This window comes from Ursus maritimus, unplaced genomic scaffold (genome assembly GCF_017311325.1).
Source record: "Ursus maritimus isolate PB19 unplaced genomic scaffold, ASM1731132v1 scaffold_17, whole genome shotgun sequence".
Taxonomy (NCBI): Eukaryota; Metazoa; Chordata; class Mammalia; order Carnivora; family Ursidae; genus Ursus; species Ursus maritimus.
The window spans coordinates 54,898,342-54,924,701 of record NW_024424119.1 but is presented as its reverse complement, the minus strand read 5'-3'; the positions used below and the strand labels follow the sequence as shown (position 1 = coordinate 54,924,701).

The 26,360-nt window shown below is 45.8% G+C and overlaps 1 protein-coding gene across 1 annotated transcript in view; it reads right to left on the bottom strand.

The window, feature by feature from the left end:
• The window catches only part of ABL1 (ABL proto-oncogene 1, non-receptor tyrosine kinase), a 46,489-nt gene extending 20,176 nt beyond the window's left edge, over window positions 1-26,313 (bottom strand). The window contains exons 1-4 of the mRNA XM_040632075.1: window positions 26,221-26,313; window positions 10,711-10,884; window positions 9,831-10,126; window positions 1,692-1,964 (exon numbers count right to left, since the gene is read on the bottom strand). Of these exons, the coding sequence (XP_040488009.1) occupies window positions 1,692-1,964; window positions 9,831-10,126; window positions 10,711-10,884; window positions 26,221-26,299 (822 nt within the window). The 5' untranslated portion in view covers window positions 26,300-26,313. The remainder of the gene's footprint in view (window positions 1-1,691; window positions 1,965-9,830; window positions 10,127-10,710; window positions 10,885-26,220) is intronic.
• Window positions 26,314-26,360: the final 47 nt, after the last annotated feature.

The window sequence follows — 26,360 nt, the reverse complement described above, 5'->3', positions numbered from 1 at the left end:
TGTTTTTTCTAGGACTCACCCACGCAGCCATCTTTATGAAGCCCCAATCCAATCATCTGTGCATCAAACCCTTCAGTGTCCCCCACGACCTCCAGGATAACGTCCCAGCTCCTTAGCCGGTTCAAACCCTGTGTGACTTAGTGCAGGCTCTTCACCCTCCGCTCTGTCCAGGCCTCTGCTCTCCTGGCCAACCCTGGTCCTCCCCTACAGCACCAACCTGTGGTTCCCTTCGTGCTTTCTCCCTGCCAAGTAGAGCTTACCAGTACCCCCCCTCCCATTCCTATGCGGTGTCGGGAGTGCCACACGCCTGCCTCTAATCTGGCACCTATCACACCACACTGTGGTTATCGTCCTACTGCCTATTTCTCCTCCTTAGCTACGCTGTTCTACTACCTAGACTAGCCGGAAGTAAAGAAGTCTATTTCACAATCCCAGGGTTAAGCCAGGGTCCAGCGAACAGAAGCAAGGAACTCAATAAATGCTTGCTGTGTTTTTAAAAAATCATGTCTAGAAAATATCCAGGAGTCCTCAAGGTGACCCCAAACCACATCACCCCCCACTCTCCAACACACAAGTGTCAGTCCCACCCCAAGGACTGATCTAAGGGGGCACAATCAACAGGAGTACCAGGAAGCCACTCTTGGTTTCTAGAACTAAAGAGCATGATCCTTTCCCTAAAGCGTCACTTCACATCAGCCAGAAACCATAATTTCCACTTTCCTGTGCCTCTGAGTAAAGGCAGCAAGGAAGTAACAGAGTCCCTAAAAGGCAAGTGATCTGGCTTCAGGAGTCTCCAAGCGTGTGCCCCACGGACTCCAGAGACCCACACTTGGGTCCCTTCCTCCCAGTCGTGGATGTTTCCATTCTTTTTCTTATCGAGTGGCTACGGGGAGCCTCCCCTCTCAGTCTCTGTCCATGTGTCAGTGTAATCGGTTCCTTTAAAGCAAGTGAAAACAGCACAGGTCAACACTAGGGGACACTCTGCCCACAGATAAAAGCTCAGATCACATCGGGAAGGCAGAGGGGGCTGCAAAGGAAACCTTGCTTGGCCTCCTGAACATTTCAAAGGACTTCAAATCTGCTGGAAAACTACAAACCCCACGCTTGAGTGGAGAGGGCAAAAGTCCTAGTTAACAAGAATGACCCGACGGTACTTGAGTTAGGAAGAAGCCCTGATGCTCCCTTCATGCCTTGTCACACCTCCATTTCCAGAACCAGAACCTGCTAGGAACACCCAGTGTACTTGCCTTTCAAATCTGCCAACAAAAATCCACATTAGAGTCAAATGCATTTTGGTCAAATCCCCTTCTTTCAAGACTTAGTTTTTCCTCCTTCTCTTAACTCTCAATAGGAAGTGATCCAAATGCCACACAGACGGAACGGAAACCCACGGCTCTGAAAGAATCCTCCACATAATGAAAACACTTCTCCAAATGACTCATCTTTTTACACCAGAAAACCACAGCACTTCTCGGCTCTCACTGTACGTGGAGGCACCGAAGTCGGGGAGAGGGACTGAACCCGTTGGAAAAAAAGGACCACAGAGGCCCAAAGAGGCGCTTCCTGGGCGCTGGTTACCCCCTCAGACCTGAGCGCTGGGGCAGGCCACCCGGAGAGCAGTGTCACCGTGCCCCGGCAATGACGGGCCGTACAAGCCGCGGCACCGTGAGCGGCGGCAGGCCCAGGCCTACCTTCAAGGTCTTCACGGCCACCGTCAGGCTGTATTTCTTCCACACGCCTTCGTACACCTCCCCGTACTGGCCTCCTCCCAGCTTGTGCTTCATGGTGATGTCCGTGCGCTCCATCTCCCACTTGTCGTAGTTGGGGGACACGCCGTAGACGGTGGGCTTGTTGCGCTTGGGGGCCGGGTAATGGAGAGTGGTGATGAGCCCGTCCGCCACAGTCGAGTGATGATGAACCAGCTCAGCCAAAGTGTTGAAGCGGCTCTCTGAGGAGACGTAGAGCTGAGGGAGACAGGGACAGCCTTCAGCCCACAGAGCACGCACAAACCCAAACAACTCCCGTAAGCCAGCTCTGCGGAGCCTAAGTCGGTGCACAGCAAAACCCTCAGATAAATGGCGCTCCACACGGGACAGAGTGTGCAGAACACTACCTGGGTCGTGTTTCTCTACACATGCTGTAATTTACTTGCTAAAGCAGAAAGATGCAACAAAATGCCTCAGGGCCTTTGTATCTGCTGCTCCCTCCGCGTGAAATCCTCCAGCCATCTAATCACCACATGCCTGGTGCTCTCTTACCATCCTGAGCCTGGCCTAAACATCACTGTCACTGCAGTCACCTGACCCGGTCAACACCTCTCTTACTTCTCTGCACTGTACTTGCCCTGCCTAGTTGCTTGATTACTTACTGTCAACACCTCCTAGAAGGTCAGCTTCATGAGGTCAGAGCCCTAAGCTGTTTTATCCTGTATCCCTGAGGCGGAGAATAAGAAATACACAACACATAATAGGTACTCAATAAACAAGTTACTGATTAAATTAACAAATAGAGCTTAGTGTCTATTTGCTGATTGGAAAAGAAAGTAATTTTTAAAAATAATTATGCTTATTACCTAAAACCTCTCATTGTTATTTGTAATTTTATAATTACCCAGAACTACACAGTAATCACAGATGGAAATCACTAAACAAAACATAAATCTTCTTCTCATTCTTACACCCTCAATTTGGGCTAAGTAGCATCAGGGGCCCAGGCTTGTCGACCCCAGCTGGATGCCCCTGTGGGATGCCCCTGTCAGCCACTCCAGGAATGGAGTGTGTGTGTGTGGGGGGGGGGGAGGACTGGGGGGCTGCACAAAGGCCGTACAGCCTCCTCTACTGTGGGGAAGGAGAGGGGCTTTCAGACACCAGCACACGCGAGCCTCTCTCTGAGATCTACAGTGGGCGCGAACCTACTGCGGAGCCCATGCGCGTGTCATTCTCGTCGGACGCACCAGGAGAGGAGGAAGGGAAAGGAGCAGGCTGACAGAAAGCAAGTGTGGATGAGGACAGCTATCTTTTTTTTTCTTCTTCTTTGGTTCCTTTCAGTGAGGTGGTGAGGGAATGCTTCTTTTGCAAAAAACAATTCCACATTAAAATCCACAGGGGACACAGGACTTCGGGCTCCAGGCAGACAGCAGGTAACTGAACCTACTAGCTCCTGAAGGGCAGCCAGCGATCGCGGAAGGCGGGGAGGACATTAAAAATCACGACTTGCCCTGACCACTGAGACAGAGGAGGAATACGGGTTTGGAACAGTGGTGACACGTGGGGCAGGAGGGAGAAAAAGGGACAGGATCAGTTGTATTACAGCTTTAGCTGTAGTATCTCTATTACTTCAAAACAGAGAAAGGAAGGAAAAGCCTGAAACACACAACAAGGTTGGTTATGGAAGGCTCCATCACTTCCTGTACGCTGGTAATATTAGATAATTAAAATATTTTAAAAGAAGAAAATATTAACAAATACATGAGTTGATCCCATTTATAACCCTCAAGAAGGTAAACAGAATTCTTTTTTTAATTTTTTGCCTGGGGAGATAGCATAAAAAGATTTTTAAAAACTCAGGCAAGGCAATGGCAAACTTCGACTTAGAGATTTGTAATTCACAATCTTTTTTTTTTTTTTTTAAAGATTATTTACTTGAGAGAGAGAGAGAGAGACAGCACGTGCATGCACACAAGCAGGGGGAGTGGGAGAGGGAGAGAGAGCACCAGGACCCTGAGATCATGACCTGAGCCGAAGGCAGATGCTTAACCAACTGAGCCACCCGGGCGCCCATGTAATTTACAATCTTCCGGTTGCAATCCTCCTAAAATAAAATTCTGAGCAACCCAAGATTTGTCCAGAAAGACCCCATAGCTCTGCGAAACTTGTCCCTCTGTAAGATGGTGCCCCTCAATGGCAGGACCTTTCAGAGTGAGGAGAGGGCCCACCGGGAGGCCCTACTTACACCTCGGAACACCAAGGAGAATCTTAGTTTAAGTGAAGTGCTCTAGGGACACATCATGAGTCACGCTGAGGGCCCAGAATGAGTGCACAAAGGTGCTGGGGGAAGGTGGGGAGCAGAAGGCAGCACCGCTGAGCCTGCACTTAGCCTGATGTCCACACTGATGTCCACAGCACTCTTGTCAGTGGGCATCACAGTGGGATGTGGGGCCAGCCCCTAATCCCGCCCCTGCCTGGAAAAATCTGTGGGCCGTCCAGTTACTTCACTGTGGGTGCCAAGTGTTCCAAGCCCTCCTCTTTTGGGGCAGCTCAGCTGCCAGTGTATTCGCTACCATGGAGTGTAGAGAAGAGAGAAGAGCCTATCCAAGAAAGCACTGCCTGGAATGACAGCACCCCTCCCACCTCGGACATCACTGGCCCAGTGCGGGGCGCCAAGAGTCCGGCTCACTTGCTGGGCTCCTGGGGTTGGTCACGGGGAGAGCAAGGCTCATTACCTACTTCTCCCCGTCAGCTTGAAAAGAGTGCTCTCCAACCCTAGGATCAAGTTCCTTCCATGGCACAGAATGCTACTGGCTCCCCCAAGCCCTAGTTTATGCAGAATTTGTTCTTGGTCTCATCGGATTCCTTCACAAGCTCTCCTATTAAGAGATTTCAGAGTTGTGGGAGGTTTCACCGAATGGACCTACTTTATCCTTCTCAATAATTAAATTTACAGACCCTGTGACTTAGTTCATCTTTCAACATAAAATTTATATCCCAACACTTATTAAATATTAAAACTACTCTCCCTTCTCAAAGCTCCGCATAGCCACCTTCCAACAGTCAAGTCTGCTGGCTTCCTTCTGATTAGTTCTGGGTTTTGAGCATTTTGCTAGTGAACTGGGTAATCTGCATCAGGAATTCCTGGCATGTTCAGAGAAGAAAGTGAAATTAGCATTATGAATGGCATGTCACTATGCTATGCACCTGGTTACATAAACACTCTGGGTGCTCAGCCAGGACTGGGCTTCCTCCTGATCATGCAGGAACCCCAAAGATACGGCTTATCAACGAAACTCACCAGAAACAGCTTTCCTCCTGACAGCCAGACTTACCGGCTTATCAGTGCTCAGACCCGTGCCCCCTTTAGCTGCCTCGGACCCCAGGGTCCCACCCTGGATGTACTACTGGTTACAGGCTGCTGGGCCAGGAAGCAACATCACCCTGAGAGTGTCCCACATTCCAGCAGGAGGGCAGAACTTAATAATTAAGCAGTACTTAATAATGCTTGAAGTCTTCTCGACAAGGGAAGGTCGGCCACATTTTAGCAGGCTTTTCATTGGGATGCCTGCACCTGCCAAGCCACTGTCAGGGTGGGTAAATCATAAAATTCAAGAGGTTATACAGTTGGCCTATCCTGCCACCTCTGCTAAAGCTTAAGCCCAAATTCCATTCCTGTCAACCTGAACCTGTCACTTCAGCAGACCGTGAAAATAAACGTCACCTGGGAACCTCTTTGAAGAAAAGGAAAGACTCTATCAGGGGCTATAAGGAATTGTGGAACTTGACAGTGGCGTCCCACAAAAGTAAAGTGTAGACACAAATAACCAGAAGAACTGAAAATGATTCAGGCAGCGGGTGGTGGAGAAAAATCAGCCTTTAATTCCACTATGCTGGCAGGAGATTGTGAACTTGGGAGAAAGCACTGAGAAGACAGTCAGGTCCCAGGGGATGTGGAGGTTTTCAAGACTATAGAGACTCCTGGGCGCAGCCATGGCTCAGTTTGGTATGGCCCCTGCAAGAGTCCTGCTCGAAGCTCCCCCAGCCCTGGGCTGACTGAGCGGCCACAACGGCTGCTGAAGCTCAGAAACATGACAACAGAGGTAAGCCAGGGCCAAGAGGGTGGAGGCAGAAAGAAATCTTTCGGGGCCTTAGAGAAGAATCTTCTACATTCAGTTGTTTTCTGAAGACCAGCTATTTGAAAATAAGCATTAAGCTTATGCAACCCCAGCCTGTCCCTCCTACCAACCTTAAATTTTCCCCTTAGAAATCCAAAAAGGATTGCATCAAAGCTCTGCTATGTGAGCTTTTTTTCAGTGCCGAGCCACACTGTCTCACGCGCTGCTGTAATACCTCCCCCAATACCTCTGATACTGTTACACTCATTCCAGGAATATGATCCCACCCAACACAGCCCCTCAAGTGCGGCCCTCATGGAGAGGCGCCTCTGCAGATGGCCGGAACTGATAACCCTGTGGGCCGAGACGTCTCCAGGTGCTCGGACAGCTGAAGGCAGAGTCTTTGCCAGGGAGGGAGGGAAGGAAGAAGGCAGGAGGCCTGGGACACTTGATGAGTTGCCCAGTGGTGGATACTGCCTGATCAAATGAGTTCCCTGTGCTCCCCTGGCACGTACCAGCTTTTAGACAGAGGGGTTGGCGTCCTCATCAGACGACTCTCGAATTCTGTGAATCAGGCATCCCACGCACAGGCCCTGCTCTCTCCCTCTGAACGGTATTTTGGACCAACCCCCGGCTAATGAGTTGTCAAACTAGATCATGCCTGCCTGAATCTGTTCCTAGGATGCTGGTTAAAAAACTCCAGGGAAAAGAAACTATTACCCTGTTCAGTACAAACCTCAACTGATCACCGCGGTACGGCACGGCTCGCCCTGGGTAAACAGCACAGATGGGACGCAAGCGGTCAGCTGCAGGAAATCACCTCCCTCACGGGCGGTGTGCTCCGGTGTTCTAATTCACGGGAGAGGGACCCTTGTGGGCTGAAGACAAGGTTTCAAAGGGCCCCCCATCCTGCAGAATGGAACGACCTCGCTCCACATCTGGGGTAAGAACGAGGACCCGAAAGGCAAGCCGAAAAGGCTGCTCTCCAGTCACACATCAGCAAGCGGCCATGCTGGGTACAAAGACCTCTGCCATCACGGAAAGCACCAGATATTAGTAATAAGGACTTCGGCCAGAAGACTTTGAAACGAGTGGAAAAAACAAGAGAAGACCATTAAAAAGAGAAATATATGTGCACTTGTGTGGTACAAATGAATGTTTGAGGACAGCCATAAAAATGTTAAGAGGACTAGCCCTACCGCACATTCAAACATATCATACAGCCCTAACAATTAAAGTCTGATACTGGAAGAGTACAGAGAGTAGATCAACAGACCTAAATGTATACGTAAATTTGGTACATTTAAAATATGCAGGAAAAGATAAATTCAGTAAATAGCATAGGGATCCCTCAAAACATGACGCACGTACATTAAACCTAATGAGAGACCACGTTTACCCAGCAGGGGCAGATGTTTTCACAAGCCTGACAGTGCCCTGCTGCGGTGGAGGGAAGCATGCACCCCTGTTTGTCCTGGAGGCTCCACTCCTCACCAGCACCAGGGCGAGTAAACACATCCGTACAATTTCTACAGGAGGTAACTGGACAACATCTACACAAATTATAACGCACACAACCTTCAATCAGTTCTAGCAACTCATCTTGCATACACGTACACTGTACGCAAAGGATATACAATATATTCAAACTGCAGGTCATGACCCACATATGCACATGACCCACCCCACGTAAATGTGGTGTATTTCAAATACACAGGAAAAGATAAATTCAGTAAATGGCACAGGGATCCCTCCACACATGACACATGTACATTAAACATAATGATGGGAATGTGTACATATGTACACATACATGTGTCTATGAAATAAATTTAGTGGATTCTGACCAAAACTTTTTAAAAAATGAAACAGAACAGAACGGAATATGAACTATCAGAGTGCATTACATATAGTGAGGGTAAGCAGGGCTTCCAGAACCTTTCATTACCAGTGTGAGTACTGGGTGCTGATGTAAATGCTTTTGTATAGTGTGCCGAGATTATTTTTTCTAAGGTCTGAAAGCCCCCTCAGAGCAGCGTTATTTGTAACAGCCAAAGACGGGAAACAACCTAAAAGCTGACACGCAGGCAACTGCTTAAATAAATGACAGTCCAGCCACACGAGGCAGTCGTGAATAAGAACGAGGCGGCTCTAATGTGCTACCACGAAGCAATCTTCAAACAATATCATTAGGTGGGAAAAGCAAGACGCAGAACAGTGTGGAGTCTGCATCATCTGTGTTTTAAAATATATACATAAGTACAGGGACACGTGGGTGGCTCAGTCGGTTAAGCATCTGCCTTAAGCTCAGGCTGTGATCCCAGGGTCCTGGGAACGAGTCCCGCATGAGGCTCCTTGCTTGGTGGGGAGCCTGCTTCTCCCTCTGCCTGCTCTGCCTGAAGCTCTCCCTGCTTGCGCATGCTCTCTCTCTGTCTCTGACAAGTAAATAAATGAAATCTTATAAAAATATATATATATAAGCATATACATATACCGGAGAACTCTGAAAGAAACTGGTCTCAAGGGTTGCCTCTGGGCAGGAAAGCGGAATTAGGAGACAGAATTCTCAACGTAATCTATTTTGTTCTTCCTCTTTTTTTTTTTTTTAAACCATGTGCATACATTACATATTAATTAAAAAATTCATCCGCCATCTAGACCCTGCCCAATAATCCACCCATCTCCACCCTGGATGATGGCAATTATAGCAGGGTGGATGGCAGGGCCCAAGCCTGGTTCCATCAATCACACACTAGGTGATCCGGGGCAAGAAACCTCCACCCTTTTAAATCCCCAACTCCTTAATGCAAAAATGCAGATCACAGCAACCTCCGCCCTGAGGACCGAAGTGAGGTTTAAATGAGAAGATGCCTGAAAAATGTGCCGGCCACCAGGAAGAACCTGGAAAATGTTAATCCCTCCCTTCACTTCATGGACTCTTAAGCACTGTTCATATAAAGATCACAAAACTGTATATATCAAATCTTCTATAAAACTACAGTTTGGGTTTGGAAATCTATTGGTACAACGTGATCTCATTTGTGTTTATTTTATTTTATTGTTTTTTTAAGATTTTATTTATTTATTTGAGAGAGAGAGAGAGACAGCCAGCGACAGAGGGAACACTAGCAGGGGGAGTGGGAGAGGAAGAAGCAGGCTCCCAGCAGAGCAGGGAGCCCGATGTGGGGCTTGATCGCAGCACTCCGGGATCACGCTGGGAGCCGAAGGCAGACGCTTCACGACTGAGCCACCCAGGCGTCCCGTCATTTGTGTTTAAAAACTGTGTGTACTGTATGTACGTAAACGTATGCAGACACACATAAACAAATGTGGCTTTATTTACGGGAAGAACGCCATGTACCAGAATTATTTTGGGGAAGTGCTATTAAGGTGGTCTTTTACTTTAAAAAATCCATCTATTATTGTAAGTTTACTCCCTGAAGATGAATTACTCTCACAATACGAGAATTTTTAATGTAATGTAGAATACCTAGCAGGTATTCCCACCACCTTATGAAAGAGCTAACAACAAAACAAAACTCCAGCAGGGCAGGTGGACAGCCACACCAGGCCCCTGGACTTGTAACACCACATGATCGGTCCTCAACAGAGTGTCTTTCCTAGGCTAACGGATTGACGCCAGCTGTTTACTTGAAGATGTTTCCTTCAAGCACCTTCCCAGTTGAGATTTGTTTTTTTGGTTTTTTTTTTTAAATATTTTATTTATTTATGTGACAGAGAGACAGCCAGTGAGAGAGGGAACACAGCAGGGGGAGTGGGAGAGGAAGAAGCAGGCTCATAGCGGAGGAGCCCGATGTGGGACTCGATCCCGGTACACCGGGACCACGCCCTGAGCCGAAGGCAGACGCTTTAACGACTGCGCTACCCAGGCGCCCCCCCCGCCCAGTTGAGATTTGTTGTGATGACTTCTCAACCCCAGCGGCAGGAGCTCGCCAAAGGCTAACACCCCCCCAGCCCATCAGCTCCCCCGACTGGCGTTCCCTACCTTGCCATCGGAAGCAGTGTTGATCCTGTAGTGGTACACCCTCCCTTCGTATCTCAGCGAGATGGACCTCTGGCCAGGACTGCTCTCGCTCTCTCGGACCAAGAAGCTGCCGTTGATCCCACTGCTCAGCAGGTACTCGGCCGCGTTGCGGGACACAGGCCCATGGTACCAGGAATGTTTCTCCAGACTGTTGACTGGTGTGATGTAGTTGCTTGGGACCCACCCTTGGCCATTTTTGGTTTGGGCTTCACACCATTCCCCATTGTGATTGTAGCCTAAAACCCGGAGCTTTTCACCTTAGAAGAGAATCAAATCAGACATCAGCTTTTAAAGGCTGGCTTTGTTTATTCCCATTTGGTCTTACAGGATTACTGAAAATCTCCAAATTCCTAAATACCTACTTCCCTTTTAACAAATCCACATAAATATATGCATTTATAAGTATATATAAGAAGAGTATACATTTATATATGAAGCTTCCTGCTTGTACTGAATATAAGAGAAATACAGAGCTTGAGTTTTCATAAATTTATTACGTTTACTCAAGTGTTCTGTTCCCAACATAAGGAAGTTTCTTAGGGAAAAAATACTTATTCTTTAAAAAAAGAAAAAGTGTTTTCAGTGTTTGGTTCAGGCGTTCTTTTCACTATGATGCTGTGTTTTTCCTAAGGACTACTGTATAGGAACTCTTCTCCCTAAGGAAAAGTGGCTCTCTTATAAAAATGCTGGGTGTTTGTTTCTTTTGTTTTGTTTTTTGATGTCTCTGCATTCCACACTTTAAGGCTGCTCTTTCACTAGGCAAAGGGGTAGCCAGTCAAGCCACAGTTTCCCCTGATTTCTGTCTCTTGCAAGCACCAGCAGCGGTCCACAGCCTTTTTACCTTTAGTTATACTTAGGGTGTTGTCCCCACTGGCCACGAAATCATACAGTGCAACGAAAAGGTTGGGGTCATTTTCACTGGGGCCAGCAAGAAGGTTTTCCTTGGAGTTCCAACGAGCTGCTTCACTAAGACCTTGGGGCTCAAAGTCGGATGCTACTGGCCTCTGAAGGGCTTCTGGAAGACAAAGGGGAAACAAGAAACAGGAAGAATTGGGGAAAAAATTAGTTTTATTCTCAGGAGCAAAAAAAGTCTGTTTCCATCATTATACACTTCTAAATTTATTTCATTTCTTAACATCTACATGCAATTTGTATTAAGAAAGGTGGTAAAATAAAAATGGACTCTTCCCTTCCCAAACCTTGTGAAAAATATTGAGTATTTTCATTCCAAGGTGGCAATCACTGTTCCTAAATAGCTTTAGCTTTTTAAATTCATTAATACAAAATGAACTCAGTTAAAACTGGAAACAGTCCATCATATGTCTTTGCCATTGCTTATATATAACAGAGAATGAAAGTTTCTTTAAAACATTTAAAAACACGTCAAAGTTAATATGTGCACATGATTTAAAAATCAAGTAAGACAGAAGGGCTTATGATGAAGGACAAACACCTTCTACCCCACTCTCCTCTACACCCAGAGGCAACAGCTGCGCTTTGGGCAACCCCTCCGTCTCTCTGAGGATAAGCTGGGTTGCTTTACCCCTGCGCCTCTCCCCCCACGGCTCCTGTGCCAACCTCTACCAGTTACCTTTGCATCTCACTAACAGACTTGTACACACTTTTTTTCTTGTTCTCCAGCTATACACAGTGTACTTCAGCTATTTACTTCCCAAGATAAGAATATTAATATCCTACCCTTTCTTCCAGCTCTCTCTCCACTCTCAAATATGGCCTTCTTTACATTTCTTTTACTTTGTGAAAACTAGTAAGTTTCTTTTACTCTGTAATAATCAAGTCCTTCATGTTTCATATAAGTAGACTGGAAAAGCTGAACACCAATCAACATCTCTTATGTTAAGAACATACGGCTACTGTTTACTACAGGGTCAAATGGTTCATTCTGGAAGTTTCTTCTTCCTTTTTTTCTTGAACTATGCTCAACCTCACTAGAATTTCTGTGATATACATGAGAGTTCTTTTTAGCCAGCAAATGTACTCCAAGTAGGTCTTTTTTCCTGTAAGATTTTATGTATTTATTTTTTCATTTATTTACTTGAGACAGAGAGAGAGAGGGAGAGAGAGAGCTCACACAAGTGGAAGGAGGAACAGAGAGGGACAAGCAGACTCCATGCTGAGCAGGAGACAGAGTCTTAGAAGGCGGCAAGAAGGTCTTAACAGTCATAGGATATTATGGATTGAAATCTGAATATTCATTTACTCAGGAAACTACAGTGAGAAATCAAACTTTATAAAAGGAGGGAAAGGGGAAAATTCTAATTTTGCCATATGTGTAAGCCAAACCCAAATGGTAAGAAAATTATTTAGGGGCGCCTGCACGACTCAGTTGGTTGAGTGTCAGACTCTTGGTTTCAGCTCAGGTCATGATCTCAGGGTTGTGGGACCAAGCCCCGCCTCAGGCTCTGCACTCAGCAGGGAGTCCGCTTGAGATTCTCTCTCTCCCTCTCCTGTTGCCCCTCCCCCGGCTACAATCTCTCTCTCTCAAATAAATAAATCTTTTTAAAAAAATAAAAATGTTAAAAATTATTTAAATGTTCACTCTTTATGGATTTAGAGAACCCCCAAACATCTTTTCTTGGGCAATAACACCCATCTCGGGGATGGCCCTGATTCTGCAGTATTCACTTCCCAAAACAAACAAAACAAAACAAACCACTGGAGACACCTAAGACATCTGAGGGATGAGGCTAACCTTACAGAAACATGAATGGAAAAATTTCAGAAATTGGATTTCTTTAAAATACCTCTTTGGAATAAACTGATACAACATAGTTAAGATTTTATTTATTTGAGATAGAGCTAGAGAGAACATGGGGAGGGGGCGGCAGAGGGAGAGGGAGAAGCAGGCTCCCCATTGAGTAGGGAACCCAATGCAGGGCTCGATCCCAGGACCGTGCGATCATGACCTGAGCCAAAGCCAGATGCTTAACCGACTGAGCCACCCAGGCACCCTAACAAGGGTCTTTCAATTCTAGCTTTTACACTACTGACTGAAGTAAACCTTCAGGAATTATTTTTGCTGAAAGAGTAAATCCCAAATTATGTCATTACTATGTTTGGTAATCTCACTTTATGAATCATAAGGACAAAGAGAAATTCAAGGAAGAGGGTCTGTAACACTGTCACTTCCTAGAGTGTAGAAAAGCCTTAGTGATGGGTTAGGCCCCCATTGTTTTGAGTATTTTACATGGGATCTAAAAGCATGCCTAGCACCATCGTGATCAAGGATCGATCAATTAACCAAATAAAGCCAGTTAAGGCAGAGAATTTTTTTTTTTATTAAAACGTGTGATCTACCACCCCCACCTGAATGTGCGTTGGTTTGCTGGCCTTGACTGCAGGGACAAGGCCTGCCCTCTCCGGGGTGGGTATGTGATGAGAGTCAGAGCTTGTCCCCATCATCTGGCTTCCAGCCTCGGTTCCCTGCAGGCCGAGGGAGAACTTGGGTTTTTATCTCTGTGACCCCAGAACAGTCCCTCCCAAACGCTTACAGCTGGCTTACTCACACCTGGTCTGGCAGCAATGTTTTTACTGAGTCTAAGACATCCATCTGAATACTATAGAAACAATTCTCTTTTTACACCTGCATTTCACTGGTTTCATATTAACTGAGTAAATGAAACAACAAGTGTGTCTGAAGATCTGGAAAGAAATGCTCACTGGCTTGTGGTGTGGCTGGAGCAGTGAGTGGCAGAGGACGGCGGTGGGCAGTGGGCCCTGGGCACTCGGTAGGCAGGTTTTACAGGGGTTTTACAGGAAGTGAAGCATGCTGGTCAACCTAGTAAGTTGGTTAAGTGGAAGTGAGTCAAAAGACTTCTATTGTCATTATATTAAGTAACACCATTAGCCTGAGGATTCTTAACATAAAAGAACTCTTGCATATCAACAGGAAAAGATAAATCCCTCCACTATGGAAAAATGAACCAAAACCATGAATAAGCAATTCACAGAAAATTTAAATTACCATTAAACTTGGAAAGCACATTAGCCCTGGCTTGTAATCAAAGAAATGCAAATTCTTCATCAAATTGGCAGGTACATTTTTTCTTTTTTCTTTTCTTTTCTTTCCTTCTTTCCTTCCTCCCTTCCTTCCTTCCTTCCTTCCTTCCTTCCTTCCTTTCTTTCTTTCTAAAGATTTACTTATTTATTTGACAATGAGAGAGACAGCTACAGAAAGAGGGAACACAAGCAGGGGGAGTGGGAGAGGAAGAAGCAGGCTCCCAGCGGAGGAGCCTGATGTGGGGCTCATCCCATGCCAGGATCACGCCCTGAGCTGAAGGCAGACGCTTAACGACTGCGCCACCCAGGAGCCCCGGCAGGTACATTTTCTTGAAGCTAAGTCAGTGTAAGACTTCAGTGAAATGTAACTCATACAATACCAGAGGTTGCTGTAGAAATTGCCATAACGCTTTAGGAGGGCAACCAGAAATACCAACTGAATCTTTAAATAATTTCATAACCTTTGATCCACTTCTAGGAATTATCCTGAGAGCCACACAATTATTTCTATATACTGATTTTTAAATAGCAGCACAGAAAAAGAAAAGTACAAAATATCTATCAATAGAAGGTAAGCTAGCTTGGGGTCTATCCATAATACAGAATATATCCATAAAACCATCCAAAATATTTTTAGAAAAAACAGCTACTGGCTTGGGAACATACACATAATAATGCATTGTTTAAGTGCTCATATTACAACCTGTGACATACAGCATGATCCCGATTTTGTAAAAACTGAAAAAAGTACAGAAGGAACCGCACCAAAATGTGAACAGCAGTTATGAACATGGGGTGGTGTGTTAAGAGTGCCATTAAGAGTAGTTAACACGGGGTGGTGGGATTACAAACATTTCCTTTATTCTCTTCTATATTATGGCCTACTTCTCACAATGAATGGGGATTGTTTTTTATAATTCAGAAAACAATTACAAAAATAAAGAAACTGCCATCATAAACAGGAGCCAGCTGACATTTCCCTAATTGATAATCTAACCTGAAAAAGAACTGTGGGGGAGGAGGAATCTCCTCGAGTTGTCCTGAAAAAACATTTGTGCGCTTCCCTCTGGAGTCCCGACCTCGCGGCCATGAGCACACAACTCTGGCAGACCCGGCCCACACAGGAAATTAAACCAAAGTCATGAATACAGAAATGCTTTTCTTCTCCAGTGCCATTTGACCTCTTCTATCAAACATTCTGCAGCATCTGGATTTGATCAAAGTTACATAATCAGGGGAAGTGGCCTGGAAAACACCTGGACGAGGCAGAAGGCCGATACTCGCCCAGGGGTGCCTGCGGATTTGAAGTCGGGATGAGGAGGGACTGTCCCTAACATGGAGACCGCTGCTGAGAATTTCATGCGAGGGGATGAGCCCTCTGTCAGGAAGGAAAGGGCCTCCCACTGCTTTTTGATTCAACAGGAGGTCAGGAAATCCAAGGCAGTCTCTCGATTTTCCTCTCCAGTTCTTGCTCCATTCCACAAATTAATGGCCAAAGCCCAAAGGGAAGTATTGCTCATGCATGCCTCTGGATCGAGACGCTGAAGTGCAGCCACAGCCCAACACCAAAACCTTCCAGTTAAGTCCCAATCCAGGCTGATGTCAAAATTGACTCACAATGTATAAATGCCAAGTTCCTTGCTTCATTTCATAGTGAACTATGCTCGTCAACCTTAAAAATGATCACAGCTTACAAGGCCAACTGCAGAATGTTCTTCAGCCTTCCTGGCTTCACGCAGGGACTTTCTGCCAGGCCCGAGGTCAGGAAGTTAGACCCCTGAAGAAGCCCCGAGGCTTCATTCAAAAGAGATGCCCCAAACAGCTCCCCTCTTCTGTTCTTCCAGTGGGTCTTTTGGCTATTGTTAAGTCTTGGGAGAGAAATGTCAGCATCTGCTATTATTCTTACTTTTTTCAATGAACATTTTCTGTCGCATCCCTTCTGAGTCATATTTTAAATCTATTTAAGATTCCTATCTTCAAAAGTGCCTCTCACCCCTTTTGAGACCCTTTTGTTATTATTTCACTATACTGTTCATGAAAAGGCTTCCACTCACCCATAAAACTCAGGCAACATCATTATTAATTAGCCAGTTGAGCACCAAGAATGGTGACAGCTTAAAAAAAAAAAAAAAAAGCCTCCAGGGGTGCCTGGGTGGCTCAGTCGGTTAACATCTGCCTTAGGCTCAGGTCAGGATCTCAGGCTCAGGTCAGGATCTCAGGGTGGAGCCGCGTGTCAGCCCCATCTGTGTTGGGCTCTCTGCTCAGCAGGGAGTCTGTTTCTCCCTGCCCCTCTCAAATAAATAAAAATAAAATAAAATAGCCTCCAAAAAGCTACGGCTTTAACCATGAGAATATCAAACTGTTTAAAAATCCAGTAAGAATAATGCCACAAAATTCACTGGGCCTGTGCGTCCTTAACTTACTTCGACGGTAGTCTAAAAAATGGCTCGGGTCCTTAAAGTACAATTTAAAGATAGTTTTATATGAAAATAATCCTTTCTTAGAGTTGTGTGTCGCTGATCAGAAATGTTCACGAAAGATTCTCCAATATGGCCTATCTGGTCTAGACTTCCAGTGGCTGCCCCTGAACACCTTCTGTGGGCCAACAGGAAGAGAGGTAGAATGTTTGTGAACTCCAGGGGCCTTGAGGCTACTTCACAGTCCCAACGGGAGGGGAGATTTCACCTCTGGGAAAAACAGCCCTGAGAAGCTTCCCACCAGCCTGTAGGTGCTCCGGCCCCCCGTCCCCACCTAGTACAGAGCAGCCCACACTGTGCCCGGGGCCCTTCAGGGTGGGGGTGTGGGGGAGGAGGAGAGGGCCTGTCCAGCATGATAAACATTCCCCTTACTTTAGCTCGATTTCAATTATTTAAACCCTTGCTGCTTTCTTCTTATTTCCTTTGTGAGCCTTTCACTGTTACCCTCCAGTTCAAGGAATCTCTGTAATTCAGAAATCTATAAAACAGATCCCTCAAAAAAGAGGGAAGGCTTCGTGTTTTATTTCAGACTCGGTTCCAACTGATGAGATCATGCGCAGACTATTCTCAAGTCAGTATACAAGAGTCTCATACAACTTCTCATAATATGAGCTTGACGAAATTTGAACTTGACGAAAATCATTTTATCTACATTCTACATGGTCCTTTATTTTGTAATTTACACCCTCACCCAGAGAGGTTAAAATTATTTAAGAAACGAGCTTAGTTGAATACAGCCTTGGCCTTAACTTCACACTCAACAAAATTTTCCCGGCACCCCAAACATAGCGTTAGCTGCTGGGGAGCAGGGGTAGGCAAGGTGGCAATGACGCAAAGAATCGCCACATGGCCTCTGCTCCTTGTGGGAAGAACACAGCTAATGAAAATGTACATGGCCTCAACAGCAAAAGTCAAATAGAAGACAGGCACTGCCCTGTGGATTAATTTATAAGAACACAGACGCTGAGGGCCAGGAGTTGTGAAGGGGCGAGCTCACTGGCATCAGGAAGGATGTGGATCCTGAACAAGACCTGGCTTAGCAAGGGAAGCAGGACTAAGGCAGGGGTCCAAGGCTAGCCGGACACACTGAGGCTACTAAGGGAGAGGTCTTCATCTGCGCTGTGCTGTGGGCCCTCTAGTGACGTCTGGGTATGCCTTGGAAGAAAGTCTGCAAATGCTGAGATCGCAAAGGAGAATAACTGCACTGAAACAGTCCTCATAATCTTTAAGAAAAATTAATGTGTGATACAGTGCCTCTTTATTTATACATTAAATACATGCTTCTTTATTTACACATTAAATGACAAGATCTAGGAGCAACTACTGTCATTTCAAAGTAGTGATATGTGTAAGCAAGAATCACAACTGTTAGATGACAAAAATGCCTGATTTCTACCGGTAACAAAATCACAAGTACCTGCTAATATTACTGAGCTATGTTACCTACATTCTTAAAAAAATGAAACACTAATTTTCAGTTAGAGGTTGGTGAAATAAAGTTCTAATATTTCCCCATCCAAGGACATGGAGCCCAATTCTATCCCAGACCCCAAGGGATTTCCAGGTTAACAACTCCTACACTACAGATGTGGTTCAATAGAACCCCAGTAATCTGACAGGGAGAGGGGCCTAGAAAAGAGGCTGCTATAAATTAGTGAGAAGTCCAAATTATGCAACTCTCTTTTTAAATAAATGCAGTTTTATCACTTCCCACTTATGGGCATTATAGGCAATAAGTTAAATAGGTTTCCAGAGAAACCTCCTTTAAAAAAATAGAGAGTAGGGGCACCTGGGTAGCGCAGTCGTTAAGCGTCTGCCTTCGGCTCAGGGCGTGATCCCGGCGATCTGGGATCGAGCCCCACATCAGGCTCCTCCGCTGGGAGCCTGCTTCTTCCTCTCCCACTCCCCCTGCTTGTGTTCCCTCTCTCGCTGGCTGTCTCTCTGTCACATAAATAAATAAAATCTTAAAAAAAAAAATAGAGAGTAAAAAATAAAGTTATTTAAATTAGACCAAGGTTTAAATATTTCCCCTGGAATCTGTTTACATTATAATGTTCCTAGCCAGTCAAGTTTAGAAAACAGAATTCTCCATGCTAACCTCTGTCTCTATCGGCAGTCCAAATATTAAACCTTTCTGAAAGGTACAGTCCACTCCTTCTATTTTTTATAAAATAAAAACAAACCCTCTCTATCACCTTCTAAGATCCTGTCGTCAAAGAAGCCTACAGTTCTGGAGATGAAGAATAACGACCTACATAAAAGGACACCCCACCATCTTCAAACCACTCTAAACACGATGCTCACCCCTCCCCCACCTTATCCTAGCTAAGTTTACACCCACACTGTGGCCACTTCTCCTGCTAAATCTCCCTGACCGGTCCAATCCTATCCTTGCCTCACCACACCCCAGACTGGTTTCCCCGCTTCGACCTGCCCCGCTCCATTCTGCCTCCACACTGCCACCAGAGGGGTCTTTCTAAAATGCAAGTCTGACCAAGTGGCTCTCCTGTTAACATCCCATGGAGACGGCTGCTGGTAGGGGCAGAAGAGAAAGCCCAGGATGGCCCTGCCTGTCCCTGGTAGGCCACTATTTACCAGCAGGGTTGCCTGTGGCAACACAAAGAACAGAGCGGTCAGGTGCCTTACAGGGTCATCGGCAGTTGTACAGATAACATGGAAGACACTGCTCCTAGCAGGTAACAGGCCCTCAAAAGATGGTTGGGGTTGTCATTACTACTACCAATGCAGGAGAAGTCTGAGCTCTTGAAGCGGGCCCAGAAAGCCCTTCAGGGGCTGGTCTGGGGCTAGCTTCTCCCACAGCTCTTAGCTCCCCATTCCAACCTCCCCAAACCTCTGGTGGCTTCCCCCACACAAACCTTGTGGCTGCCTCATCTTGTATGTACCCTGACAAGTGGGTTTTACTTCCCACTCCCCATCCTCCTGACCTCACCTACCTCTACTGAGCCTGACTGGTCCTTCCTCCTCCCTACCGCCTCACCCCCAATTGATTACTTCCCCTTCATCTCATCGGGAAGGTTCTGTCAGCCTGGGGTCCAGGGTGGACAAGCCTTGTTTAAATCTCAGTCCACCATGTCTTGGAGTCATCACTTTCCCAGCCTCAGTTTCCCAGTTGCACAACAGGGCAACAATGGTATCTACCTAGCCGGGCTGTCAGGAGGACTCCACGCACACTGCATGCAGAGAATATCTGCACAAATGCCAAGTGTGGGACCTGACCTCCGGGCCCTGCACTACAGGGCAAGCACCCCCTCATTTCTTATTGTCCCCACAATAACGAGATCTCTGGGGCAGAGCGCAGTGCAAGGCAGGGCACACGGCACCACGGGGTGTTTCTTCCAGCCAGCCGGTGCACAGAACGCCCTGCACTCGTCTTCAGCAACAAGGTAAAATACTAAGTCATGACGGAACAGTGCACCTTAATTATCTGTTAACCCGCAGTAAGAACCGCAGAAAGACAGCAGGATGAAAAGAAAAGGCACTTCACCAGGGAAGCTTTTGTAAAGATCTCGGAAATGCGGTAATTTTTTTAATGGAATGTAAACCATGGTCAAGATCCTAAAACAAGGTGCAACATGAAAGTCCATTGCTCTGTGCTTTCAAAAGAAACAGGATTGGTTATAGACCCGGAACAGGCAGACGGCACCTCCACACACGTTCGTTCTGTCTGAGGGGGAGGAACGGTGCCCCGAATCCCTGCACTGGCCCAGATTTGAACTGTCTGCAGTGAGCCCGCTAACCAGAGAAGCACCAGAGAAGCATTTTTATTCTGTCACAGGCCATTTGCAGCAGACTGGAAGCCTCCCCGTCTGCCTGCCAGGCCTCGGATGGTTTGAAAGCCCTCATTTCACATTTCCTGTTCTCCCTGAAAGGGTCATCGGGACTCCTGGGTCAGTTTAGGCCCAACTCACTGAAGTAAAGGGGCTACCCAATGGCAAGTAATATCCCCAGGAAGTCTCGTTAGCCATCACTATTCCTATTGCTAATCTCAGTGAGTGAACGTGACCAAAAAAAGGTATCTGAGTTCCAAAATGCAATGGCTAATTCTATCCACGGCCCACCTTTAAAATCAATTTTAAGATATGCAATGTACAGTGCTACTAGTTGCATTTAAGGACTGGTAAGACTGATTAGGATTAGGTCTTTAAAGAGAATTTCAGAGCAATGAGGTTCAAGTTTACGAACTGCGTGTGATAGAATAACAGCTGGTACTGATGGGTCACTTACTGAGTGCCAGGACTGTGCCAAGCACTGCATCTGCCCTGAACCCCCATGAGCCTACTCAGCAGACCCTCTCATGACTGTCTGAGAGGCCGGGCAGTGGAAGCAGAGGTGAGGTTACTCCTCCGCCTCTCCCTCAGCTTCCCATGCCCCAGTCTGTCCACCAGCCTGCGTGGCTCCCACTCAGTCTCTTGTACTTCTTGCTCTTTCAGGATCTGGCTTTTTTCCTTTCTCCCCTCTGGGTCTCTTCCTCTGCCTACCTCCGGCCATCCTCCCTCTGTCCCCTGTCCCCCACACCCCTTCTCGTCTGTGTTCTCTCTTTCTGGTCTCAGCCTTTCTCTGCCTCCCTCTCCTCCTTAATTCCCACCTGCTTCTCTGTCTCCTTCATCTGTCTGTCTGTCTGTCTTCCCTGTCCCCACCACCCAACACAGTATAATAAAGTACCTACGGTGTGGGTTAAGAAAGAAGGATCTGAGAGCCAACTTCAGAGAATAACAACTCTCATCATCCGAGGGCAAAGTTAGACTCTCAAATGTCGATAATTAGCAAGCTATTTTCCCAAATGTCTTTGGACCTATAACTTCACTAGGCAAGAAAACAAGACTGACCATAATGTGCTTTGTGTTCTTTTTTTAACCAACGTAACCTTGGGACAGCTGACTATGAGAAGTGACTTAATCTGCCCTCTCAGAGGCTCGAACTGAGGACCTTCAGATTACAAGAGTGATGCTCTGTTAGTTGCACTGATAGCAATTTAAGATTGACCATAATTTGGTTTTTGTTACAGCTGGGTATGGGTACAAGGAGTTCAGTGGGCTATCTGCTTTCTTTATAGACTTAGACTTTTCCATTAAAAAAAAAGTTTAAAAAAATTATTTTATAAATCTTTCAGTGTGTTTAGTTATGATCCACTATTACACAGGAAAAGTGAAATTCTTCCAATATCCCATTTGATCTTTAGTTCTTATTGTATATATCTTTTTATTTTATCTTTTCCAGTTTTATTGAGATATGATTGACATAAAACATTGTATAAATTTTAGGTGTACAACATAATGACTTGATACATACCAATAATGTGAAATGATCAGTTACCACAAGTTAACATCCATCACCACAGAGTTGCAAATTTTTTCCTTATGACGACAACTTTTAAGATCTCCTCTCTTAGCAACTTTCAAATATACAGTACAGTACAGTTAACTACAGTCATCATGTTGTACGACGTTGTTATATATTTTTAAGCTTATCCGTAGACAATTTTTCCGGTTTCTATTTCAGATCAGTGATTATACTGGCAAAATTATGATGATTTTAGAACAAGGTAATGAGTAGTATGAGATGTTCAGTTTTCACGTATTTGGAGCTGTGGAAATACTGCCTCTGGAGAGAGTAAGATGCCAATCATGAACCAATGGGATTTCTTCTTCCACAATTAAAACATTCACCATGGTCATAAGAAAGGATCAGAGGGGGGGCACGGTTGGCTGGCTCAGTGAGAAGAACATATATGACTCTTGACCTCATGGTTTTGAGTTCTAGCCCCATGTTGGATGTAGAGATTATGTAAATGAAATTTACCAAAAAAGAGAGACAGAGAAAGAGAGAGAGAGAGAGAAAGGATTAGAGAAAGGGAAGATACTTTTTCTTAAAACCAATGACAGGAAGTATTAATTCTGTGCATCAAAGCAAACTTGGAAACAAACTTCTGTTAACAAGAAAAACTACAGGTAGGTTCAGCTCATTTCTATCATGACTTCAGCCAATGGAGAAATTGGCAATGCCAGCATTTTAGACTGCTAAATATTTGTTTAAAATAACAGCTAACGTGCTATGACATCTTGCTCTGTGCAAGGCTCTGTGCTGAACGATTTAAATGAAATCTCTCACGCAAATCTCCCAACTCTACAAGGCAGGGACTACTACGAGTTGTATTTTAGAAACGAGAACACTGAAGCTCAGAAAACAACACGCCTCAGATCAGCAGGCAAGCACGGCTGACAACCAGGCCCAGGCCCCTGGCTCTGCAGCCACGTGCCTCGCATGAGCCTGGGACTTCCGCAATACCCTTACCACAGAACCATCTGGACTAAGGGACAGCTCAAAGGAACTGCATGTCAGCATAAACACACATATTTAGCATTTTATTGGTTTCAAAACTATCACTGGAATCATCTCCTAGATCCTCAAAACAATCCGCTAAGGTGGGCTGGACAGAGGATGTTTGCTCTTTCCGACTCAGAGGTAAGGAAGGAAGCAGAAAAGCCCAGGGATCAGACAAAAACTGGGATCTCCTGACTCCAAATTCAGAAGTAGTTCCAACCAAAGTGAACTGGGGCCCCTCCCCCCCTCTTCTAGAAACCCCACAGCGTCAGTGTGAGAATGAAGTGAGGATGTGTAGGAAGTGCTTAGTGCCCAGGCCTGTCACAGCAGAAATGCTCAACAGTTTTAATGTAACCTCAAACGAGAGGACTGGCTGGCTTTCTATTAGGTTCCTGAAAAAGCCTCACACTTTCTTTGTTACTAAACAAGGGAAGCATGTGATGACCTCAGGAGAGAGTATTTAGAAAGAGAGCATGAGCTGCTCTGAAGCAGAAGTTCTAACAGTGTATCTGTGTGGCTGGCACCACATAAAGCATTCGCCAGAAAGTTAACTGATGAAAAGAAGCATTTAAAAGCGGGCCCTTAAAATAAATTTACAAAGTTCAAGAAGAGTTCACTTCACAAGACATTAAATTTTGATCCCACACTACAGAACTACATATCCATGTACAACAGTCACGCACAACGTATACAAGTACAAACATGAACAAAGAACACTGGGAAAAAAGCAAATTCAAATGGCTAGTGTTCATGTCTTCTTCCACATCTCTAGGGAGAAGAAATAATCAGAAAATTCAGTGTTTGAAGTAGACCTAGGTTGTAAAGCTAAATGTGGTCATGGTGAAAGATGCTAGCAAAACATACATTTTGACAGAGTTGGAACACAAAACTCAAATGCTATAAATACTTATTATATGCATAGAGTATTCCCAGAAGGATACACGAGAAACTCTGAGTGATTGCCTCTGGGTACAGGGAAACTAGATAGGAGACACAATTACTTTTCACAAAATAGTCTTACAATTTTATCATGTACAGCTCTTCTAATATACGTTTAAAATTTTTACTTCTGATAATCATTTTTATCAGTATTAGTTTTCTAGAAAAGAAAAAAATACCCTATTTCAGGCATTCGAGTGTTTCTTGAAGACACTATTTGAACGTTCACAGAGAGTGCCAAAGGTCACAGTCACAGTTAGTAAAGCACAGAACAGCTAAAACCGGGCTCTTTGGAGCCAGACAGCATGGGTTCAAATCCCCACACCACCACTTGCTAGCTCTGTGACCTCAGGCAAGTTTCCTCATCTTTTGGTGCCTTAGAATCTTCACCTATAAAGTGGAAACAACCACAGGGCCATCATCAGAAACAAGGACACTAAATTATACAGAATGCCAAAACAGAGCTTGACATTTAATTGTTTCTTTGACAGCAAGGCCTGGGTACCAAGTAGATGCGTGATCAAGTTGCGTTCAAGGCTGAACTCTCTTTGACAGCATGGAAAACTTGACCATATTCAATTCTCTCTGTGCCCTGAACTGCCTGAGCCCCGAGTGGGTGTCAATAAACACTGATTGATTGATTTAGGATGTCAGTAAAAACGGAAAGGCTGGATTACTTATCCAGATGTTGGCAACTGTTTTTCCCAAGAGCCTAATAGCACATCCAGTCTTCAAGAAACGGTCACTGAGGTTTGTTAAATTCTCTCCACTTACAAAACAATAATTCCATTTACTTTCTCCCATTAAATACACCAGCAAAGTAAGGGAAACTCAGTAAGAAGAGAGAATTCCTATAGTGACTCCTTCCTAGACATAGCCTTGACCCAAGAGTCTGTGGTACTAGAGCTGGGGGTTTTTTGAGACTCCGGAGGCTACGTTATTTCAAAACAGGATGGAATAAGACATTTAGGATTAGACTCCCCTCCAAACCCCAATAATTAAAGCAGCCAGGTACACACTAAATCTCCAGTTTACCCCGAGAAAACAAAACAATATCACAGCCCTGCTGTGACCTAAACTTTCCTGCAGCTCTGCAGCTACAAAAGCCCGTTCATCTACTCTGCCGAAGGCGTCCATCTGCAAAATGGAGATGATAATGCCTAACACTAACTCGATACAGATGTAAATGAGAATGTGTTCAGAATTTCGAGCAACTTGGAAAATAAGCGACGGATTAACTGAAGATGATTTTGGCTGCTTCAGATGCCAACTTTTAGGGACAAATAAACCTTCTCCTCCCTCCAAATGCTGGATTTTGTGAGCCTGCTCCAAGGCCCAAAATCCCAAACAGGGAAAGGGACTGATGGATGTACACATACTGTGGCAGCAAGGGCAAACAGGTCTCACCTACCGCACTGGTGCTTTAGGTTTAAGCTGTTTACGTGACTCCAGGCAGGCCCTCAAGTCAAAAAGAAAAAAAAGGTGCCCTAAAGGTTGTGGGGTGTTAAAAAAAAAAAAAAAAAAGTTGTAAGGAAGAGAGGTTAGACCATTTATGAGGGCTTCGTTTATTTCTCCTTCATTTTAAAAAAGTAAAACATTCCAACTTCATGGCACTATAGCGAAAATCCTACTTGTTCTAAAATGAGATTTACGTTTCTATTCCTATTTTAAGTCCTAAGTGAAAACGACAGAGAAATGCCAGCAAGATTACGTCTGGGATGACCAGTTCCTAAATCAGATCGATTTCATCCACTCGAAGCTACAAAATGACGACGACCAGGCACCATCCCCAGTTCACTTTTCCGTTGTTACTAGCACAGAAAAGGAAAGACAACAAGAAAGCACACAGGGGTGAGAAAAGGAAAGTAGAACGGAAAGAAGGCAAAAGTAAGAAGCTCCTGGCTCTGCGCTTTATAGAGCGAACCTAACACGAGTTTCCCCCTCCCCCGCCAAGTACTCTCCGGACTCACTGACGATGCTTTCCTAAAATCTGTAATTTCGCTTCCCTCCCCCCCCAGAGAAGGGAGAATTCCTAAGACCTCTTCGTGGTCTGCAGATAACATTGGGTTGGGGGTTGTCAGCGTGGGGTGCGGGGTAGAAAGATCGCTCGAAATTCTGTATCCATAAATGGTAGAGCCGTGTTCCTTTGTACACGATCCTTAATGAAAATCACATGTTTCACGAACACGGGTCGACCTTTTTGACACATAATTTCCAATTAACGGTAGAAATTCCACAAAGCGGGCTCACAAGGCCGTTCGGGCCTGTAAAGTTCGCTTTCTCAAACTTTCTTGGGAGAGCCCCGCGGCTGGGGGTCCGGCGACACCGCCATCCCGGCGTGGGCTCTCCCGGGGTGAGGGCGCGGGGACCGGAGCCCCGCACCCTCCCGCTCCGCCTGCAGCTCCCAGGCGCGGTCTCAGGAAAGACAGAGAAAGAGCGAGGAAGGGAGAGAAAGGGAAAGGGAAGGGAGGGCTAGGGAGAGAGAGGAGGGAGCGCGCGCGGGCGGGCGCGGCCCGGGAAGGCCCGGCCCGCGGCCCCGCGGCCGCCCTGACCCGCTCCGCGCCGGCGCTTACCTTCCAGGTAACAGCTGGACGACGAAGAAAGCCCCTTCTTGGATTTGCAGCCCACCAACTTCAAGCAGATCTCCAACATTTTCGCGCGCCGGCGGCCTGGGGGCCGGCACCCCCGCCCCACCCGCTCGCTGCGCCGCGCG